General features: G+C 42.9%; 1 protein-coding gene and 1 long non-coding RNA gene across 4 annotated transcripts; one reads left to right on the top strand and one right to left on the bottom strand.

Moving 5' to 3' along the window:
• Nucleotides 1-3061: 3061 nt before the first annotated feature.
• Nucleotides 3062-16306, bottom strand: LOC136423406 (complement component receptor 1-like protein). 3 transcript variants are annotated; one of them, XM_066411547.1, is made up of 20 exons: nucleotides 16180-16306; nucleotides 15762-15842; nucleotides 14881-15057; nucleotides 14432-14488; nucleotides 13473-13655; nucleotides 12982-13035; nucleotides 12381-12469; nucleotides 11720-11858; nucleotides 11234-11257; nucleotides 10960-11051; nucleotides 7461-7599; nucleotides 7288-7308; nucleotides 6697-6915; nucleotides 6482-6508; nucleotides 6132-6220; nucleotides 5664-5802; nucleotides 5131-5334; nucleotides 4623-4661; nucleotides 4218-4394; nucleotides 3062-3512 (listed from the first exon to the last, which is right to left on the bottom strand). In XM_066411547.1, the coding sequence occupies exons 2-20, from the start codon at nucleotides 15811-15813 to the stop codon at nucleotides 3361-3363; spliced, it is 2073 nt and encodes a 690-aa protein (XP_066267644.1). In that variant the 5' UTR covers nucleotides 15814-15842; nucleotides 16180-16306; the 3' UTR covers nucleotides 3062-3360. The 3 variants fall into 3 exon arrangements, with proteins under 3 accessions (XP_066267644.1, XP_066267645.1, XP_066267646.1); XM_066411548.1 differs by lacking the exons at nucleotides 13473-13655; nucleotides 14432-14488; XM_066411549.1 differs by lacking the exons at nucleotides 13473-13655; nucleotides 14432-14488; nucleotides 14881-15057.
• Nucleotides 5288-6346, top strand: LOC136423407 (uncharacterized). The gene is made up of 2 exons (XR_010753734.1): nucleotides 5288-5352; nucleotides 5616-6346. It is a non-coding gene; the product is annotated as an uncharacterized lncRNA (long non-coding RNA).
• Nucleotides 16307-16629: the final 323 nt, after the last annotated feature.

Here is a 16629-nt window from a genome sequence, read left to right as displayed (position 1 = left end):
AGTAGAGTACGCTGACTAAAATATTTTGCGAGTTGTGGAGCTCTCATATACATTCATTGATCTACTAAAGTATTCATTTCATCTCAATGCAACTGAGTTGCCCCTTCAACTCGATTTCCAAGAGGGCCCAATATTTACAGGATATCACATGTTACATTCAGTGTGGTGGAGACAAACATGGACCTTCATGATCAGGTGCAGCAGAAGAAATAAAATCCAATTATGCCAAGATTGAATCATTGTCCTTAACCTAACGTCTTAGCCGTTTTAATATCAAAATCAATGAAGTTCAACTAATGCATGTTTTGGACAGAATATAAAACCAATTTGCTAGTGGTCGTGGTGTTAATCTTAAGTTGATATCAGCGATTTCGAATGCTATGACACAACGTGAGTCCACATTCTGCCCAGCCACCATAACTCTTTCATGGTGCAGAGCGAGAATGTTCAAACATAACACGGACGACTGTGCTTAAAAGGAAGAGGTCAGGGGTTTTGATGTGTCCATTATTGGAACACTCCGGGCCATAGAAGGCGACTAGACAAATGTGTGCCCAGATGCCCTTCTTCTCAACAACCATTACAAAGTTTTTTGGGTGAGGATTTCCTTGCCTTTTCAAGACCGTTGCTACGAGACCCTTGACACAAGTTTGCACTTAACATTCTTTTACGGCTCTTGTGGGCAAATGTGCAAATGCTGGCACATAAGCGCAGCAAACCCGTGTGTGCTTTTGGTACATTTTGGACGGACTAGCTCAGAAGAGGCTTGGTGAGTGTAAATCCACCGTCAAGTCGTGTGAATTGCCTTTCCCAAGGGCACAAACGTTGGGGCATGCATGGCGAGTTTCGAACCCGGGACTTATTGGTTTCGCCACACAGACGCCACTGTGCACTTAGCAGGCAGAAGTAAATGAAACTTTTTATTCCTCTTAAAGTAAAAATTCATCTGTGACGCCGTGAAAGATCCTGTGCATATATGTGTATCAATTTCGATGCTGAAAGAAGAAGCTGGTGTGTTACGCCGAATGACGGTTATACCGGCTATATAGATACAGATAGAGATACAAAACGTCGACAAGAATACACATACTTATTGAGAAAGTAAGACTAAGAGAGAAAATCGTCTTCGCGATCGGTAACAATTGAGAATTTTCGCGACTTCGCGAAACTTCCGACCAATCTATACGAATCGAAACATATGATATCTAATGTACGTATTATACCTCTTAGGTAATATTTCAGTGCCAGAAACCCGTCGACAGGGGCACTTTAGAGACTAGGAACAAATTGGCATGGAGAGACATGCGCGCATGGCGCCCCAGTGTGAGGAAGACTCGCCGGTGTGTGTTATCGCGAGAGCCAGGTGGAGGAGTGGAGAAAGACGAGTAGCCTCTACCAGGCTCCGTGGAGGGCTGGAAAAATACATGTAACGTTAGTATAAATTGGCCAAATAGAGTGTATAGTATACTTCGGGAGTCGGCTAGGATGGCAGCCGTAGCCGACTCCCTTATCATACTATACACTCTATTTGGCCAATTTCTACTATCTTTCCAGCCATCCGCGGAGCCTGGTAGAGGCTAACAGACGAAGTCTATTCGGCAAGATGGAATGTCCTCCAACTCCTACAGGACACAACATAAAAGCGGTGTATATCTGTTCAGTTTCTGTGGAGTGGTATATGATGTTATGTGTAGCTTGTGGGCTTGAGCTAGATAGTTCAGTAGATAAAGTGGTAAAAGTGGGGATAAAAGTGGGAAAAAGACCGTCAAATTGCAGGTCTTTTCGGAAATGGGGAAATCACAAATGGCTAGCAAAGAAGTTGAAACCGCAACTATCTAAAATCAGAAATGACAAAATTCAAGACTTTTTACAAACAGGAAATCGGATATTGGGTAATAAAGGCAATGTTCCCTTCCCATTTTAGCAATAGCTGTGGTGGAGTGTGCATTCCCTGTAAAAAGTCACTTTCTGAAGGGCTAACACGTCGAAACTTCACTTGTATTTTGTGAAACAAGAAGACATGGAGCTAGCGTGACGTGTTTGTTGTCTGTTTTTTTTTCTAATTTTTTTGTTTTTTGTTGTTGTTAATAGACTACGTGTTCAGGTCACTATATCATCACGACTGGTTTAGAAAGGTCACGTCATATTTCCTTACACAGCTGCGCCCTCTAGCGATATTCTCACTAACTTCCTTCGTATAATCAGTACTGCTTTGCTAAAATTCCAAGTGGATGCATTGCTACAAATCGTCTTTCATGGATCTGCAAGCATTGCCTTTAAGGTCGCTAGTCTGTTTCAGTCAAACCGTTCTTATTTGAGAGTGACAGCAGTGGCAGAAATACTATGGCTTCTTCACATCGGACGACAAAACGCAATTTAATCTGTCCGACCCACAGCCTGCAATCAAGAAATTAAAAAGGAGTGCGGAATATTTTTTCTCATTCACGATTGGTCTGGGGCGAAAAAAAGCAATCATCTACCTGTCTTGAAAACAACTTCGTACCAGCGTTTTGGAAGACAATCAGGATTTCGCCAGTCCTGACGGGAAGGCCTAACAGAAAACGCTGCAACAGAGCAGAAAAATATCTCCACACTTCTTCTCACTCTTGTTTCCTGGCGGGATTGTTGTCACTCAACAACATCAGGTACCTATGAAGAAGCGGAATCGGCTTCTGACTGGAGTACTGCTTCTCACCGCTGTAAGTAGCCGATGTAGGTGGCGCTTTTGCGGTGAGAAGCGCCACCTACTTCGGCTACTTATAGCGGTGAGAAGCAGTACTCCAGTCAGAAGCTCTGAAGAAGGTGTCTGATAGACATCGAAACGTCAGCAGGTGAGATTACCTGGTTGTGTAAAAAGAATCTCCTATATCCTGATCTAAGCTTACTTCATGACCATGGATTAGAAAGGAGGATGCTGGAGGACGAGCTTTGCTTTTGCTCCAACTCTTTAGATTATGGTACTAGATAGATAAACTATATATACTGTATATATATTTCATTTCCCTTAACATATGCAAAGAATAGCCATAGGTGCATGTGTAAATATGACAACGAGAGAGTCTTTGAGCTGTTCACATCCAGATCTATTTCAGATAAACAATTTATTTTACATGTGCTTTGCATTCTGTAGTGCTGATGTCACGAAGCAGTCTCCGCAATTGCGCAAGACAAAGGCTTGCCAATATACTCACTTTGGTGCAGTTTGTAAAGAAACCAGTAGGTGTCGAAGCATTCTTAAGTGCTGTGCCATTAAAATAATGATCATAATTTATTAAGCTTTTGCGTCAATACACTTTAACGACGAAAACGGGGCCGATCCAAACCGCCTTTACAAGGCGAAGACCTGTCGGGGGGGGGGGTCTATTGGCAGATGATGTGATCGCCCCGGACGCAGTTGCAGACTTGATTCAGTTGGCCCTTGATCCAGTGCTGCCCGACCAGATAGGCCTGTCCGGTCTCCTCGTCGTAGCAGGCGTCGAGTTGCAGCGGTCCGGACCTGACGTCAGCATCTCCTAGAAGGGGCAACAGTACATGAACATCTACTAGCATGTAGAGTGGTACAATTTAAACATTACTACTGGACAAAAGATAAAACTCGGACGTTTCGGGCGTCCATCCGACTGCCCTTTTTTAACGAGAAGAATGACGTTTACCTACAGATGCGTTCCTATGTTCTAAATAAACAAAAGGTAACGACTAAAGCGTTCTAAAAAATGTTCTAATGCTAAATGGTAACGAATAAGATGTTCGTTATACTACAATACAAGATATCTATGATACTTCCACTACCCCTTCCACTGGACGGTGATCCCTTAGCGACCGAAATAGGATTTGTGTGCACCTTTATTCTATGATTGGGATATGATGCACGATGAAAAAGAATAAACTAAACAAAAGCAAATGAATCAATCAAAACACCGGGCAAGGAGCCTGCCATGGCCATGGATGCTTCTGAGAGGTTACAATGGCCTCATCGATCACCAGCTAACCTGGTCATTAAAGTCTCCCAGAGCCTCGGAAGAAATTTGTCGACACATTGTAATCACTACAGCCGCCTGATTTCGCCTGTTACAGGGTTGTTTTTCCCAGGCCGCAACTGTTTCAAAGGGAAGCAAAGTCACCGGGACAAGCTAATTGACCATGCGGATGTATTGCTTGCAGTTGCCGAGGAAGCTCCCTTGAAGCCCTCGGAGAGGCTGGTTAAGAAGGTTACTCACCAGCAAGACGGCAGGAGATGCGGCCTCCCCCGCGTCCTGCGCCCTGGCACTGGCACACCTGGATCTCTCCGAGCACAGCTTTGGCCCAGCGGCGGCCGGCATCGTAAGTCTGGCCCATGTCCGGGTCGAAACATCCCGAGGTCGCTTCCACTACCATCGGCGAGGCAGCTGCAAAGGCTATGAATGAAACAAAGTCCTTATAAGATAAAGAAAAACATCTAATTAATCTTAGGCCTTACATTTTACTTTTAGTCATTTCAAGCAATACTTTTGATATTGTTGGCTTGACTTCGTGTATCTACATGAAAGGAACATCTTAAAAGTTAAAAAGGTATTGGGACTCATAGTATGTAATGTATCCAGTACTAAGATAAATCCTAGCTATCATGCTACATAGGATCTTACCCTGTGCTTGTGGGGGATGCTGGAGGTCAAATCCAAGGGCTGGAAAAAAGGCAAAAAGGTCTTAAACGTTAGCACGTATCTATTCTACACCTACCATATAGAGTACTTGGTTTACAATAGATAATCTATGGATGGCATAAGTCCATATATTTTAAAAAGAAAGGCAACAGTAGGTTTTATGGCTATTAAGCAGTTTTAATTGTTTTATTTCCACGATTTACATACTACCAAAATCGGAAAAAAAGCGCATTCTTCGCAACACATTCTATCGAATTCGTCCTTTCTAATGCGTTCGTTGATTTGTTCGTCCGTATGTTTCTGCCTTTAATTTCTTTCGAATCTATCGCACCTCGGATCTTCTTTCGAATGTCCCCCTTTGAACTCCTTCGTTCGAATTCGTCTTTTGAACTCGTTCGTTCGAATTACACTTTCGAACTCCTTCGTTCGAATTCGTCTTTCGAACTCAGTCATTCGAATTCGTCTTTGCAACAGTCCCATCGTGCCGTACCTGCCCAGTCGAGTCCGGACCCCTCCCTGCAGGAGAAGTGCTGGTCGGCCTCACACTCGCAGCTGTAGGTGACCCCGCGGACGTGCTTCCCCCAGGACTGCCCCACCAGGTAGAACCGGTCCCCCATGTCAGGGTCGCGGCACCCCGGCTGGACCAGGGGCGGCAGGGTGAACACCTCGTCATCGGCGACAAAGGCTGCGTCAGCTGAAACATGAACACACGGTTTGTACAGGATTAGTACACAAAACATCATATGATCATGCAAATGTTTGAAAACATTCGTGTATTGACATAAGGGTGGTGACGAGTCACTGACGACTGTAATTTCATGTGTGTTTTGGGTTCCGATTTATATCAACGTCAGGGTTAGGAGTAGGACTATATACCAGTATAGTATTGCAGCTGTGGCAAGGAGAAGCTCTGTTGTTGTTATATATTGATCCACGGAACACCAACCTAATCACAATTTTTTCATCCAATTGTAGAGACCAATCCGTTGATAAACGACCAATAGAAGATAAAGCAGAACGTACCAGCGCAGAAAGGGAAGGAATCGGACCAGGATCCAGTCGAGTGCCCCTTGTCTTGACAGTGGAGGGTGCCTGCACCGATCAGAGAGAAGCCGGAGTCGCACCAGAAGGTAACCGTGTCGCCAATCTTCATGCCGCTAACCTGTCGGTACAATGCAACATTGTAGCCGTGATCGACAAATTGCGGTACAACTAATGGTTGTTTAATTATTCATTTAGTTAGCACTTTAACCGGAACTTTAGGAGTAACACAACAGCTGTTGACAGCAAGGACAACCTGCTTAAGATCGGACTGCAAGATTTGATCCACTGACGCAGGGACGGACCTTTTCAGAATCATCGTGTAATTTGATATCCGGCCGACATATTGGATCCAGGGACCCCACCAACATGGCAACGCTTGCTATCTATATCTACAAACTGTGACGTTACATTCTATATATGGAATGTTAATGGAAAGTATTTCCTCACCTGCATGTGTCCGTGCATGGGTGTGATGGGGAACATGCACACCTTGTCAGGTACCACCAGTGGGGGAGCAGTGATCACTTCGTCTCCACCTTAAGGAGAGGAGACACTTTCACTTGAAAAACTTTCACTCAGAGCGGAACCAGGTGACGGTTATACATATAAGTGATATTTGTTAACGACTGAATCACTGACAATGGATAAAAGTTGGAACCTTTTAGGCGTACGTCATACAGCGCTATCTTTATCCCCTCCATCGAACCTGCATATATGTCTTTATTACAGCAGTAATATCTGTAAATAACCAAATTACAGAAAGAGCCAAATAATGCAAATTTAAGGCGTTGACTCACCTCCAAATGCTTGATTAGAGTCTTCATCTGGGAGACGGAAGAAAAATAAGGATCAGTGAATTACAGTACTTTGATTCCTGAGCAAAGTGACAAATTCTAGACGTCAGCTTGGCAAAGACTAAAAACCAACCAACCAACCAACCAACCAACCAACCAACCAACCAACCAACCAACCAACCAACCAACAAAAACAAAACTGACAGATGTTTACATACCGACACAGCTGACTGTTGGTCCCCAGGTCCCGTCCTCCTGGCAGGTGATGGTGTTGGAAGGTGACGTGACGTAACCGGTGTCGCATTCTATGACGAGGCTCTCGCCCATGGCGGAGACGGCGGGAGGGTTCAGGAGCAGGAAGTAGCCAAACAGCGGCGGGGAGGGCAGCGCGCAGGTCGTCTGCTGCTCGGGGACGAAGATGATCTCTTCTTGTCCACCTTACCGAGGACAGAGATGTAGAATTTGTTATTGGGAAAGCAAACCATGTAATTGGAAGACTCATTTCAGAAAATTTAAGTATCAAAGGTTAAGCCCCCCCCCCTCTCACTGGACCCGCGGCACGCTGGCGGCGTCGCTGCGGCCGATTCAATTGACAAAGCATTCAACGAATTTCATCGACAAAAAACGAATCTTTTTAAGCTTTGTGTGTTTGTTATCTTTTGGGTCATACGTTTTGAATGATTTCTGTAGTGGGTCATTACTAGTATTTCTAACGAAGACCGTAGAACCGTTCATAAATACGATTAATACTCACTTGCTTGACATTTTATTGCGTTCCAAAAGTTTGAAATGTAGTGACAGTTTCTTACCTGCGAAGGCTTGCTCAGATGCTGAAATAGATAAATGGAAGTTTGGTCATTTTGGAAGGAGTCACAGTGTGATTGAAATAAAAGAAAATGGACATTGACGTGGTCACGCTGAAGGGAGAGTACGTAGCAAGAATGTGACTCTTTGGGAACAAAGCATATGAAAACGATCATACCGGTACAGCGAGGATATAGATCGGACCATGATCCAGTCGATAGCCCCTTGTCTTCACAGTGGATGGTGCCTTCACCGGTCAGAGTGAACCCTGCGTCGCACCAGAAGGTGGCTGAGGCGCCGATATTAGTGCCGGTGACCTGGAGAAAAAACAGCTTCGTCACTCAAGAGCTAACCACATACCTAAAGGCATACAATCTATTGACGATTTCTTGAGTTACATGCTGCTCACAAAAAAAATAAGAAAGAGAGAAAAAAGAAAGATAAAAAGAAACTTACAAAACACAAACAAACAAACAAACGGACGAACCTAGCAACCAACCAACAAATAAAAGAAAACGTTTTGCCTTAGCGGAGGTTCAGAAGTCATCGTTAGCTATTTATGCTTTAACCGTCTGGTATAAAGAAAGACATCGCCTTACCGTCATGTGTCCGTGAGCTGGGGTGATGGGGAAGGCGCACACCTTGTTCGGGGGAAGAGTCTGCAGCGCCGGGAAGAATATCACCTCGTCGTTCCCACCTGTAAGGGGAAAGGGAAACAATTGTTAAACTTGACAAAAATTTTCAGTCAAACGTTTCAGACAGCATCCGCTGTCTTTCGTCAGTGACTATATAAAACGTTTTAGACGACGAAGACCTTTATTGCACTCTTGTCAGTCACTGACGAATGACAGCGGATGCTATCTAAAACGTCTGACTATTTCAAAATCTTATCCAGTTGCTTTTATAGTAACTGTTATTTGGCGCATCTTATTACCTGGATGTCTAACCTTCATCGACGTAATACATTAAGCTGCTGTCATCAGGGTGTGTTTGATGGATGGTTTTCATGCGTTCGCTGTTTTGTTCATCCTTTCATTAATGTATTAAATAATCAATTCATTCATTCATTCTGGTAGAAATGATACTTATGTATGAAAGATCATTTATTTTGTCTTACCACCAAAGGCTTGGTCAGCAGATGCTGCAACAGAGGAAACAACAAAAATAGGTCAATACAAAATGTTGACAAAAAAACTCATGTCGAACAGAAAGTGCACCCATAGATAGCAACAGTTATGGCACCAAAAAAATGGCATACCGGTACAGCGAGGATACAGATCGGACCATGATCCAGTCGACAGCCCCTTGTCTTCACAGTGGATGGTGCCGGCACCGGTCAGTGTAAAGCCGGGATCGCAGCTAAAGGTGGCTGAGGCGCCGATGTTGGTACCGGTAACCTAGAAAAATGAAAGCTTTTTTTGTCAATATTGCATTCAGCCTGACACCAAAAATGTAAGTTTTAAAGAACTGAATATTTTCTTTGTACTATAAAAATGTTTACAAGTCATGATATGCCATGATCGGTAGAATTCGGTAGAATGTAAGTTTCAGAGAACTCATATTTTCTTTGTATCATAAAACTGTTTACAAGTCATGATATTCCTATGAACATTAGGATCACTCCTTTTTTTATCCCGTACTTACTACAACAGAGTGATGAAATTTCCACTAGGAGGAAACTTAGAGGGAAAACGAAATGTGCCCTTGATGAAACTGGGACAAAAAGAAAGACGCATTCGAACGAATAAGTTCGAAAGACGAATTCGAACAAAGGAGTTCGAAAGATGGATTCGAATGAAAAGGCGCGGTAAAACATGTAAACTCTTACCGTCATGTGTCCGTGTGCTGGGGTGACGGGGAAAGCGCACACCTTGTTCGGGGGAGTTTGGAGAGTGAAAGAAACCACCTCGTCGTTCCCACCTGTTGAAAATACACCCGTAATACATTATACTATTGGAATAGTGGTGGAAATAATATACAGCATGCGATAGACTATATATTGCTTTTAATGCACACAGAATCATTTTGTGCTGAAACTCTTTTTATTTCACGTGTCAGGATAACATTGCAGCAGTTCGATTCTGTATCAAAGACGTAAGAAAATTAAATACTCCAATTTCTACTCACCGGCAAATGCTTGGTTAGCAGATTCTGAAATAAGAGGAATTAAAGTGATATGGAGGAGATATTTGTGAAATGATGCTTTTTTTTCTACAAAGTTCACAGACCAGGAAAAGAATCCATAGAAACTGACAAAATGAAGCATGAAGAACTGAATATGAACGTACCGGTACAGCGAGGATACAAATCGGACCATGAGCCAGTCGACAGCCCCTTGTCTTCACAGTGGATGGTGCCGGCACCGGTCAGTGTAAAGCCGGGGTCGCAGCGGAAGGTAGCCGAGGCACCGATGTTGGTACCAGTAACCTAGAGAAAATAAATACCTCTTTTCAATAATGTACTTGCAATGATCTTAAGTTTGAGATGAATAAAAATCATAAACTTCCAATGTATACATAAAGACCATGAAGACATGGGTTGTAGATGGGAAGGGGCACTAGAACTATCAGCTGATAAGATACAATGGAGAACAATGACGGCCCTCCTCAGTATATCCATGTAGCCACGATGGTCATGACATGATCTTCTTGGATGTCCATCGCAGGGCGATGAAGGTGTCAGTGGTGTCTTAGATGTGGCTCAGGTGCTAAAGAAAGGATATCTAGGATAAACAAGACTAGGAAGAGAGTCTATATTCCTTACCATCATGTGTCCGTGAGCTGGGGTGATTGGGAAAGCGCAGACCTTGTTCGGGGGAGTTTGAAGAGTGAAAGAAACCACCTCGTCGTTTCCACCTGTTGAAAAGACATCAGCCGTAGTTTATACCACATAGTTATGGACATAACCTACAGTAAATCTATACGGTAGACTATATTGATTTCAATGCACTCGGTGTCATTATGTGATGGAAGTCTAGTTTACTACATGCACATGTTTTATGATAGATCTTGTTGGACAATATTGTAACAGTCATGTACAAACTTTTTAGACAAATACTAGTAGTTCATTTCCTACTCACCCGCAAATGCTTGGTCAGCAGACGCTGAAATAAGTAGAAAAAGAGTGATATGAAGGTGATATTTGTCAAATGATAATCTTTTCTTCTTACAAATCTATGGAAACTGCCGAAATGAAGCATAACGAACTGAAATATAAACGTACCGGTACAGCGTGGGTACAGGTCGGACCATGAGCCAGTGGACAGCCCCTTGTCTTCGCAGTGGATGGTGCCGGCACCGGTCAGAGTAAAGCCGGGGTCACAGCGGAAGGTAGCCGAGGCGCCAATGTTGGTACCAGTAACCTGGAGAAAATAAACGCACTTTGTCAAAAATGTACAATCAAAACTGCCCAAGAAGACCACTCCGGGGAAGTGATAAAATCTGGTCCATCTAGACAGGTGGTCACTATATACAGGATTCGTAATGCTTGTGGCAATGGAGAAAATCATTTAAAGGACCTTCAAAATATGGTCACACAAGCTAGATGGGTCTTACGTAGAGCTGGCCATTTGTACAGGTTTGACTGTACATATGTCTGAAGCGTATACAAGATCATTATGCACTCCCTACAGTATAGATAAAACGAATAAGGGGCAACAGAGAGTCTATATCCCTTACCGTCATGTGCCCATGCGCTGGGGTGATGGGGAAGGCGCACACCTTGTTCGGGGGAGTTTGGAGAGTGAAAGAAACCACCTCGTCGTTCCCACCTGTTACAAAGATATGTTCATTACTTCACACCGATGAAAGAGTCATGGACATAATGCAGTATACAATAGGCCATGCTGCTTTAAATGCATACGCTGTCCCAAGATAGCCGTTTTGTGTCGAACGTTTCATTTCAATTTGGTGACGCTACTTAAGGAACTAAAACCATCTGTGTTTTACTCACCGCCAAATGCTTGCTCAGCAGATTCTGAAATACAGAAAGATGAAATGCATGAGGGAAGATTTATTACCTTTGCTAAGAAGGTTATGTTTACGGTGCTTTTTGTGGATGGGTGTGTTTGTTGATAGGTTTGTTTGTGAAGAGCATAACTCAAGGAGTTGTAAATGAATCCTTATGATATTTGTTATGTACATGAAGGTAGGTGTCGGCAAAATGAAGGACAGTTGACGAATTTGGACCTCCTAGCAGCTTTCCATTTTAATGCAGCAAAACTTCCAATCTCGTTCTTATTGCAATGCTTTAACGGTCGGAACGACACTCTATACCAGTACATGCACAGCAAGTTACTCCCGCCAAAACTAAAAGCTGCTCACTTCTTGATGCGATTGGAAATGTGAAATGTTATCCTTGATCTCATTGGTGCAGACGATTAAAGGTCAAAATGACGCCTCTTCAAGGACATCAACGAGAACGTAAATATAGACATACCAGTGCAGAGTGGGTATAGATCCGACCAGGATCCCGTAGTCTGCCCCTTGTCTTCGCAGTGGAGGGTGCCTGCACCGGTCAGTTTAAAGCCGGGATCACACCAGAATGTAGCCGTGGCTCCGATGTTCATGCCGCTAACCTGGTTTAGAATAATGTACTTTTGTAAAACTACAGATGAGCAGAATATAGTCGGAGAGTTGGCAACTTGATGTATAACATGGTTAACAATAATGACATGTTGTAAACTGCTTACTTACTTAAAATTACAGCTGACCAGATTATGGTCGGAGAGTTGATCTGTAAAAGCTGAAAAAACCATTGACCATTCTTTTATACTTGAAAGTCAACAGTTGCGTAAAGATGTAACAACTCTGGTTAATGTCAAACGTAGTGAGTCATTGTACAGTGATCTTTGTCCAACTTAATACATGTAGGTGTAATTTCAGCCGAAAGCTACGGGTACTCGCCGTCACCCAGCAGAATGATGGCCAGGGAGTGGCGCCCCTGCCCACTGAGGAGCCTAAAGTCACCAGTCAGCAACAGGCCACCTGTGCCACCTGTACCAAGATGACCCCCTCACCCCCATGCCTGAGCCCTCAGCCTACTGAGGTTTGGCACGTAGAGGAAGAAGACGAAAGTCATGTGCAAGAGGTTTTCTCACCTGCATGTTTCCGTGGACAGGTGTGATGGGGAAGGCACACACCTTGTCAGGTACCGCCAGTGGGGGAGGGGTCACCTCATCAAGCTTACCTGTGAAGTACAACAACATTTTTTTCTTTTTGATGAAACGAAAAAAAGAAGAGATAAATTTACACATGGAAGACATGTTGTTGCTGTTGTTCACCTTGTAGTGCCTAGTGGCACATATTCTCCAAGCAAAGGTTTCGGTCGGGGGCTAGGAGTGGCCGCGAATTTTGACGTTTCTGTTCTGGAAAGAGTGCAACGTTAAAAATCCCGGCCTCCCCTAGCCCCCAACCGAAACCTTTGCTTTGAGAATAAGTGACACATAGGGAAGTCAGTTTCATTGCTAGCTGTTTCGGAATCTAGCAGGGTATATTTTCACAGGAAGACATGAGAGTCTCCAAAAATGTACTTTTTCTTCAGGATCTACCTTGTTGTTCTGAAAGTTCTATATAGCATTGATAAGTACAGAAAGTAAGGAGTAATAAAAAAAAAGAAAATTGTGTAACAGTTAACGCACGATAATGTAGTTTTTAAGGGGTTGATAACTTTAACATGAAAATTGTATCTTGAAATAACACCTTCTTCGAAACCCATGTCCATCATCACTGGTCCAGCCATAAGAAAGTCTGCGTCTGAAAGCGTAGAAACAAGACTATAACATATAGCCAATCATTCAGCACCAAGGGCAGAGCCTGGGTAAAAGCAATGCATTTCATCATCAAACATTGCCCCAACATTTTCTTAAGATAAAGTTCCTGCAAAGAAAAATGGTTGAACAATCATGATTGACGTTACTTATACGGCGGATAAGGAAGACAATGTTAGACCTATCCAGGGAGTGGAAATATTTGAAAAACAAGGAACATAACTGTTACTGATTTCTTACTTATCACCTTAACGGTATAACAATCAAAGTAATGTTCATTATAATTAGGGGCTGTCTTGATGAATGAATAAACGAGAGAATGAATGAATTCATATATACATGAATGAATGAGTGAGTGAATGTGTGAAGAAATGGGTAAATGAACGAATGAATGAATGCACGAAAGAGTTTCTGCTGACGGACCAAAGCAGCTGACAGTCGGCCCCCAGGTCCCGTCCGTTTGGCACGTGATGACGTTCGTGGGCACGGCCAGGAACCCGGCATTACACTCCACCGTCAGCGAGTCTCCCAGACCGTACGTGTCGGCTGGGCTCACTCCCACAAAGTAACCCATGATCGGCGGGGCCGGGAGGTCACAGGTGCCGACTGGCGTGAGAAGAAAGAGATTGCAAGGAGAAACGATGATAAAGTTGTTTAGTAAGTATGACATCCCGATGATTTGCTTTGTCTTAGAAAGCCTTTTGCTTTATCCAAGGAGGTTAAAAATAAGAAGTTTTATCCGTGCGACAGAATGATACTTCAGAGATTCATAAAAGGCACTTATCTATAAGATTAAAACTTTAGCGGCTTCTTTTAACGCTGTCACATATCTTGGGATTCCCCTTGTTAAAAGGACAAACAGAAATTACTGATAAAGCAACATTCACTAATCTGCAATAGATCAACCTAAAACACAGAAGGCGAGGACGAACATAAAAGACTATGTACAACAACAGAAAATTCGTTAATACATGTACGAAGCCATGACAACAAAGAAAACGATTAAACATATCACATGGACAACTGGGCAACGACAAACTGGAACAAAAACGACGGAAAAACTGATTAAGTTAAAACACGTATCACTTATTATAGAAAAATAAAAGTTCAAGAAACACATGACGTTATGCAGCCACAGTTGCATAGTCGGGATACAACTAACTGGAAAACAAGGACTGCACAACAGAGGGAAGTTGATTAATACTAAACATCTGGAACAAGGCAAATACGCAACCAACGTTAAGCAGTTATTAGTACACAACTTGGACAACAAAGAACATGTTTGGAGACTGTACGAACAAGTTGCAGACTGGGGTAAGCAAAGGACGGAACGAACAACATCATATTATTAGTTTGTAACAAATATTGCTTATTTTTCTCACGTCGGTCAAAGTCAAAGACGACGGTTTCCTCCTCTCCATAGCAGGCCTCGCCTTCCTCTGAAAGAAAGAAGTAGTGGAGAAAAAGAATATGTCAGACGTATTCGTCAATGTCTTCTATGACAGTGGTGTAACTACTGTAAGGCTGTCTACTAAGACGAAAAAGGCCAAAGAAGGAATAGACTTTGCAAAGGTTATAAATGTTGAGGTATACTTCCAGCTAAAGATACAGACCTCCATTGGTAAACGTTTTATGAAATCAATTTCCTTTTTTTTCTGCAGTGAAAAATTGAGATAACAAATTGAAGCCTATCATTCCGATGTTTAGTGTTAGTGTTAATGAAATCTTATCTGTTATGAAAAGCTTGATACAAGATACAGATCTCTAGAGGTACCAGTTTCATGAAATCTATTTCTGGGTGGGGAAAGGGGCCAACAAAACCGTAGCCTACCGACGCAGGACACGTCTGTCCACGTCCCGTCAGCCCTACAGGTCATGGCGTCAGAGGGCGAGGGCACGAACCCGGTGTCGCACTCGATCTTCAGGGTCTGCCCGGTGCTAGAGCGCAGGCGCGGGTTCACGTCGAAGAAGAAGCCCATCCTCGGTGGGCGAGGGAGCGTACACTCACCTGTTCAGATCAGTTCAGTTCAATCTTAAGTTCATTGATCAACTCCTTGACAAAAATCTGAATTGTGTTGTACATCCTACCTTGTGATAGGAAGCCGTTTAAAACGTTTATCCACTTGAAAAGTTAGAAAGAATCTAAGAAGGTTGACACATTCAAACATTAAAACACATTCAAATTCATTAATAATCATACACACTGACAATTCAATGTAACTCCAAGGACATAAGTGATGGGTGAATCTGATATCATGTAATATTAGTGAACAGGTATTGGTAAGTTTTTATACCGTGCTGTCTTGCAATATGGAACGTCAAATCTTCATGGATGAAAGACATGTGTTTCAATTCAATCATCTCTTTTCCCTAAAAGCTTGATTCTTTGCTAGCTCAAGAAGAAGTACGGCTTAAGCTTGACAATTTGTACGACGCCTTTTCAAGCATCGTCTTGATATCAATTCGTCTTGAGTCACTTGAAAGACATACAGGAACAGTTTGCATGGGAGCATAAGACCCATTTGACGATAAAATGTACCGACGTGATAATTACACGACACACGGCCGGTGAAAAATTAAATGCTACAAAAAGGCGTACAAAAATAAAGCTTGAGGATTACTTTGTCGGACTTGACAAAAAGTGCATTGGAACCAACTTCGGACACAATTTGTGCGTTCTTAAATGTATGCTACGAAGTAAGTTGTACCTACCGCTTACAAGCGGTCCTACCGCCGCCAGCAACGCGCACGTTAGCAAAAGCATGGTTCCTTCTTACTCAGGTAGTGGTCCTTCTAGAAAGAATCAATTTAACGGAGGTAGTATATAAGGGATGTGAGGAAATTCAAAAGAGATGTCAACAGTTTAAATTTGATTCAATTGTATAAGAGTTCGTTTTGAAACGCTTTGTTATTGGATAAGTGGAACGTTTTGGCCTGAGGTATTCAATAAAAAATATAAACTACCAGAGATGCCTTTGCGTTTCGACTTTAAGGAAACATACGTGAAGAATGATGACCGCGTACCGTCCATTTTTGCAGTGCACTAGTCAATGCTCTACAAGGCGCCCGGCATTTTAGGAGAGTACAAAATAGAAATGCGAAAACTTTGAGGAAACTGTTTCAAACATACCTTTTGGTCAGTAGCGGGATCTGCAGTCGAACTCGAAATTTTCTCTAAAACTCGTTGAGTCGTCAAGGTGAAGTGTGGACGCTGTATGCCGCGGTGGGCACCTTTATATACCAACCCCGAATGTCCTAATAACCACCTTAATTAGATTCTTTATTCTCTTCTAATAACGCCCCCGGAAAGATGTTTGATACTTTATCCTTGTTCTATTCACTTTTCTCTCATTTCTCTAGCTCTAATTGGCTTAAAAGAGACACCGACAGAAAACGTAAGAAGAAAGAACACATGACTAGACTGTTGACTACCTGCCGTACGCACGTGTGTCATTCTCAGCGTCTGTTTTCTCTTTAACATGAAAACCTCGGTAATTTATTTTCTCTTCACACATACGCGCCCTTGTACGCAACGGGCTAACACCTATCTCAAAGAGGTGAGCAAATATACCGCCACTAC

This window comes from Branchiostoma lanceolatum, chromosome 17 (assembly GCF_035083965.1).
Source record: "Branchiostoma lanceolatum isolate klBraLanc5 chromosome 17, klBraLanc5.hap2, whole genome shotgun sequence".
NCBI lineage: Eukaryota > Metazoa > Chordata > Leptocardii > Amphioxiformes > Branchiostomatidae > Branchiostoma > Branchiostoma lanceolatum.
The sequence above is the reverse complement of the archived record's forward strand: the minus strand, read 5'-3'. Positions and strand labels throughout refer to the sequence as shown.

What these genes read in the sequence shown, in the direction of transcription:
- LOC136423406 (XM_066411547.1), bottom strand. Translation starts at nt 15,813, where the DNA reads ATGCTTTTGCTAACGTGCGCGTTGCTGGCGGCGGTAGGACCGCTTGTA. An exon ending in GGACATGGGTTTCGAAGAAG is followed by an intron (nt 12,470 to 12,981) that starts GTGTTATTTCAA and finishes TGTACTTCACAG; the next exon opens with GTAAGCTTGATGAGGTGACC. An exon ending in GTCCGGACTCGACTGGGCAG is followed by an intron (nt 4,662 to 5,130) that starts GTACGGCACGAT and finishes CCTTTTTTCCAG; the next exon opens with CCCTTGGATTTGACCTCCAG.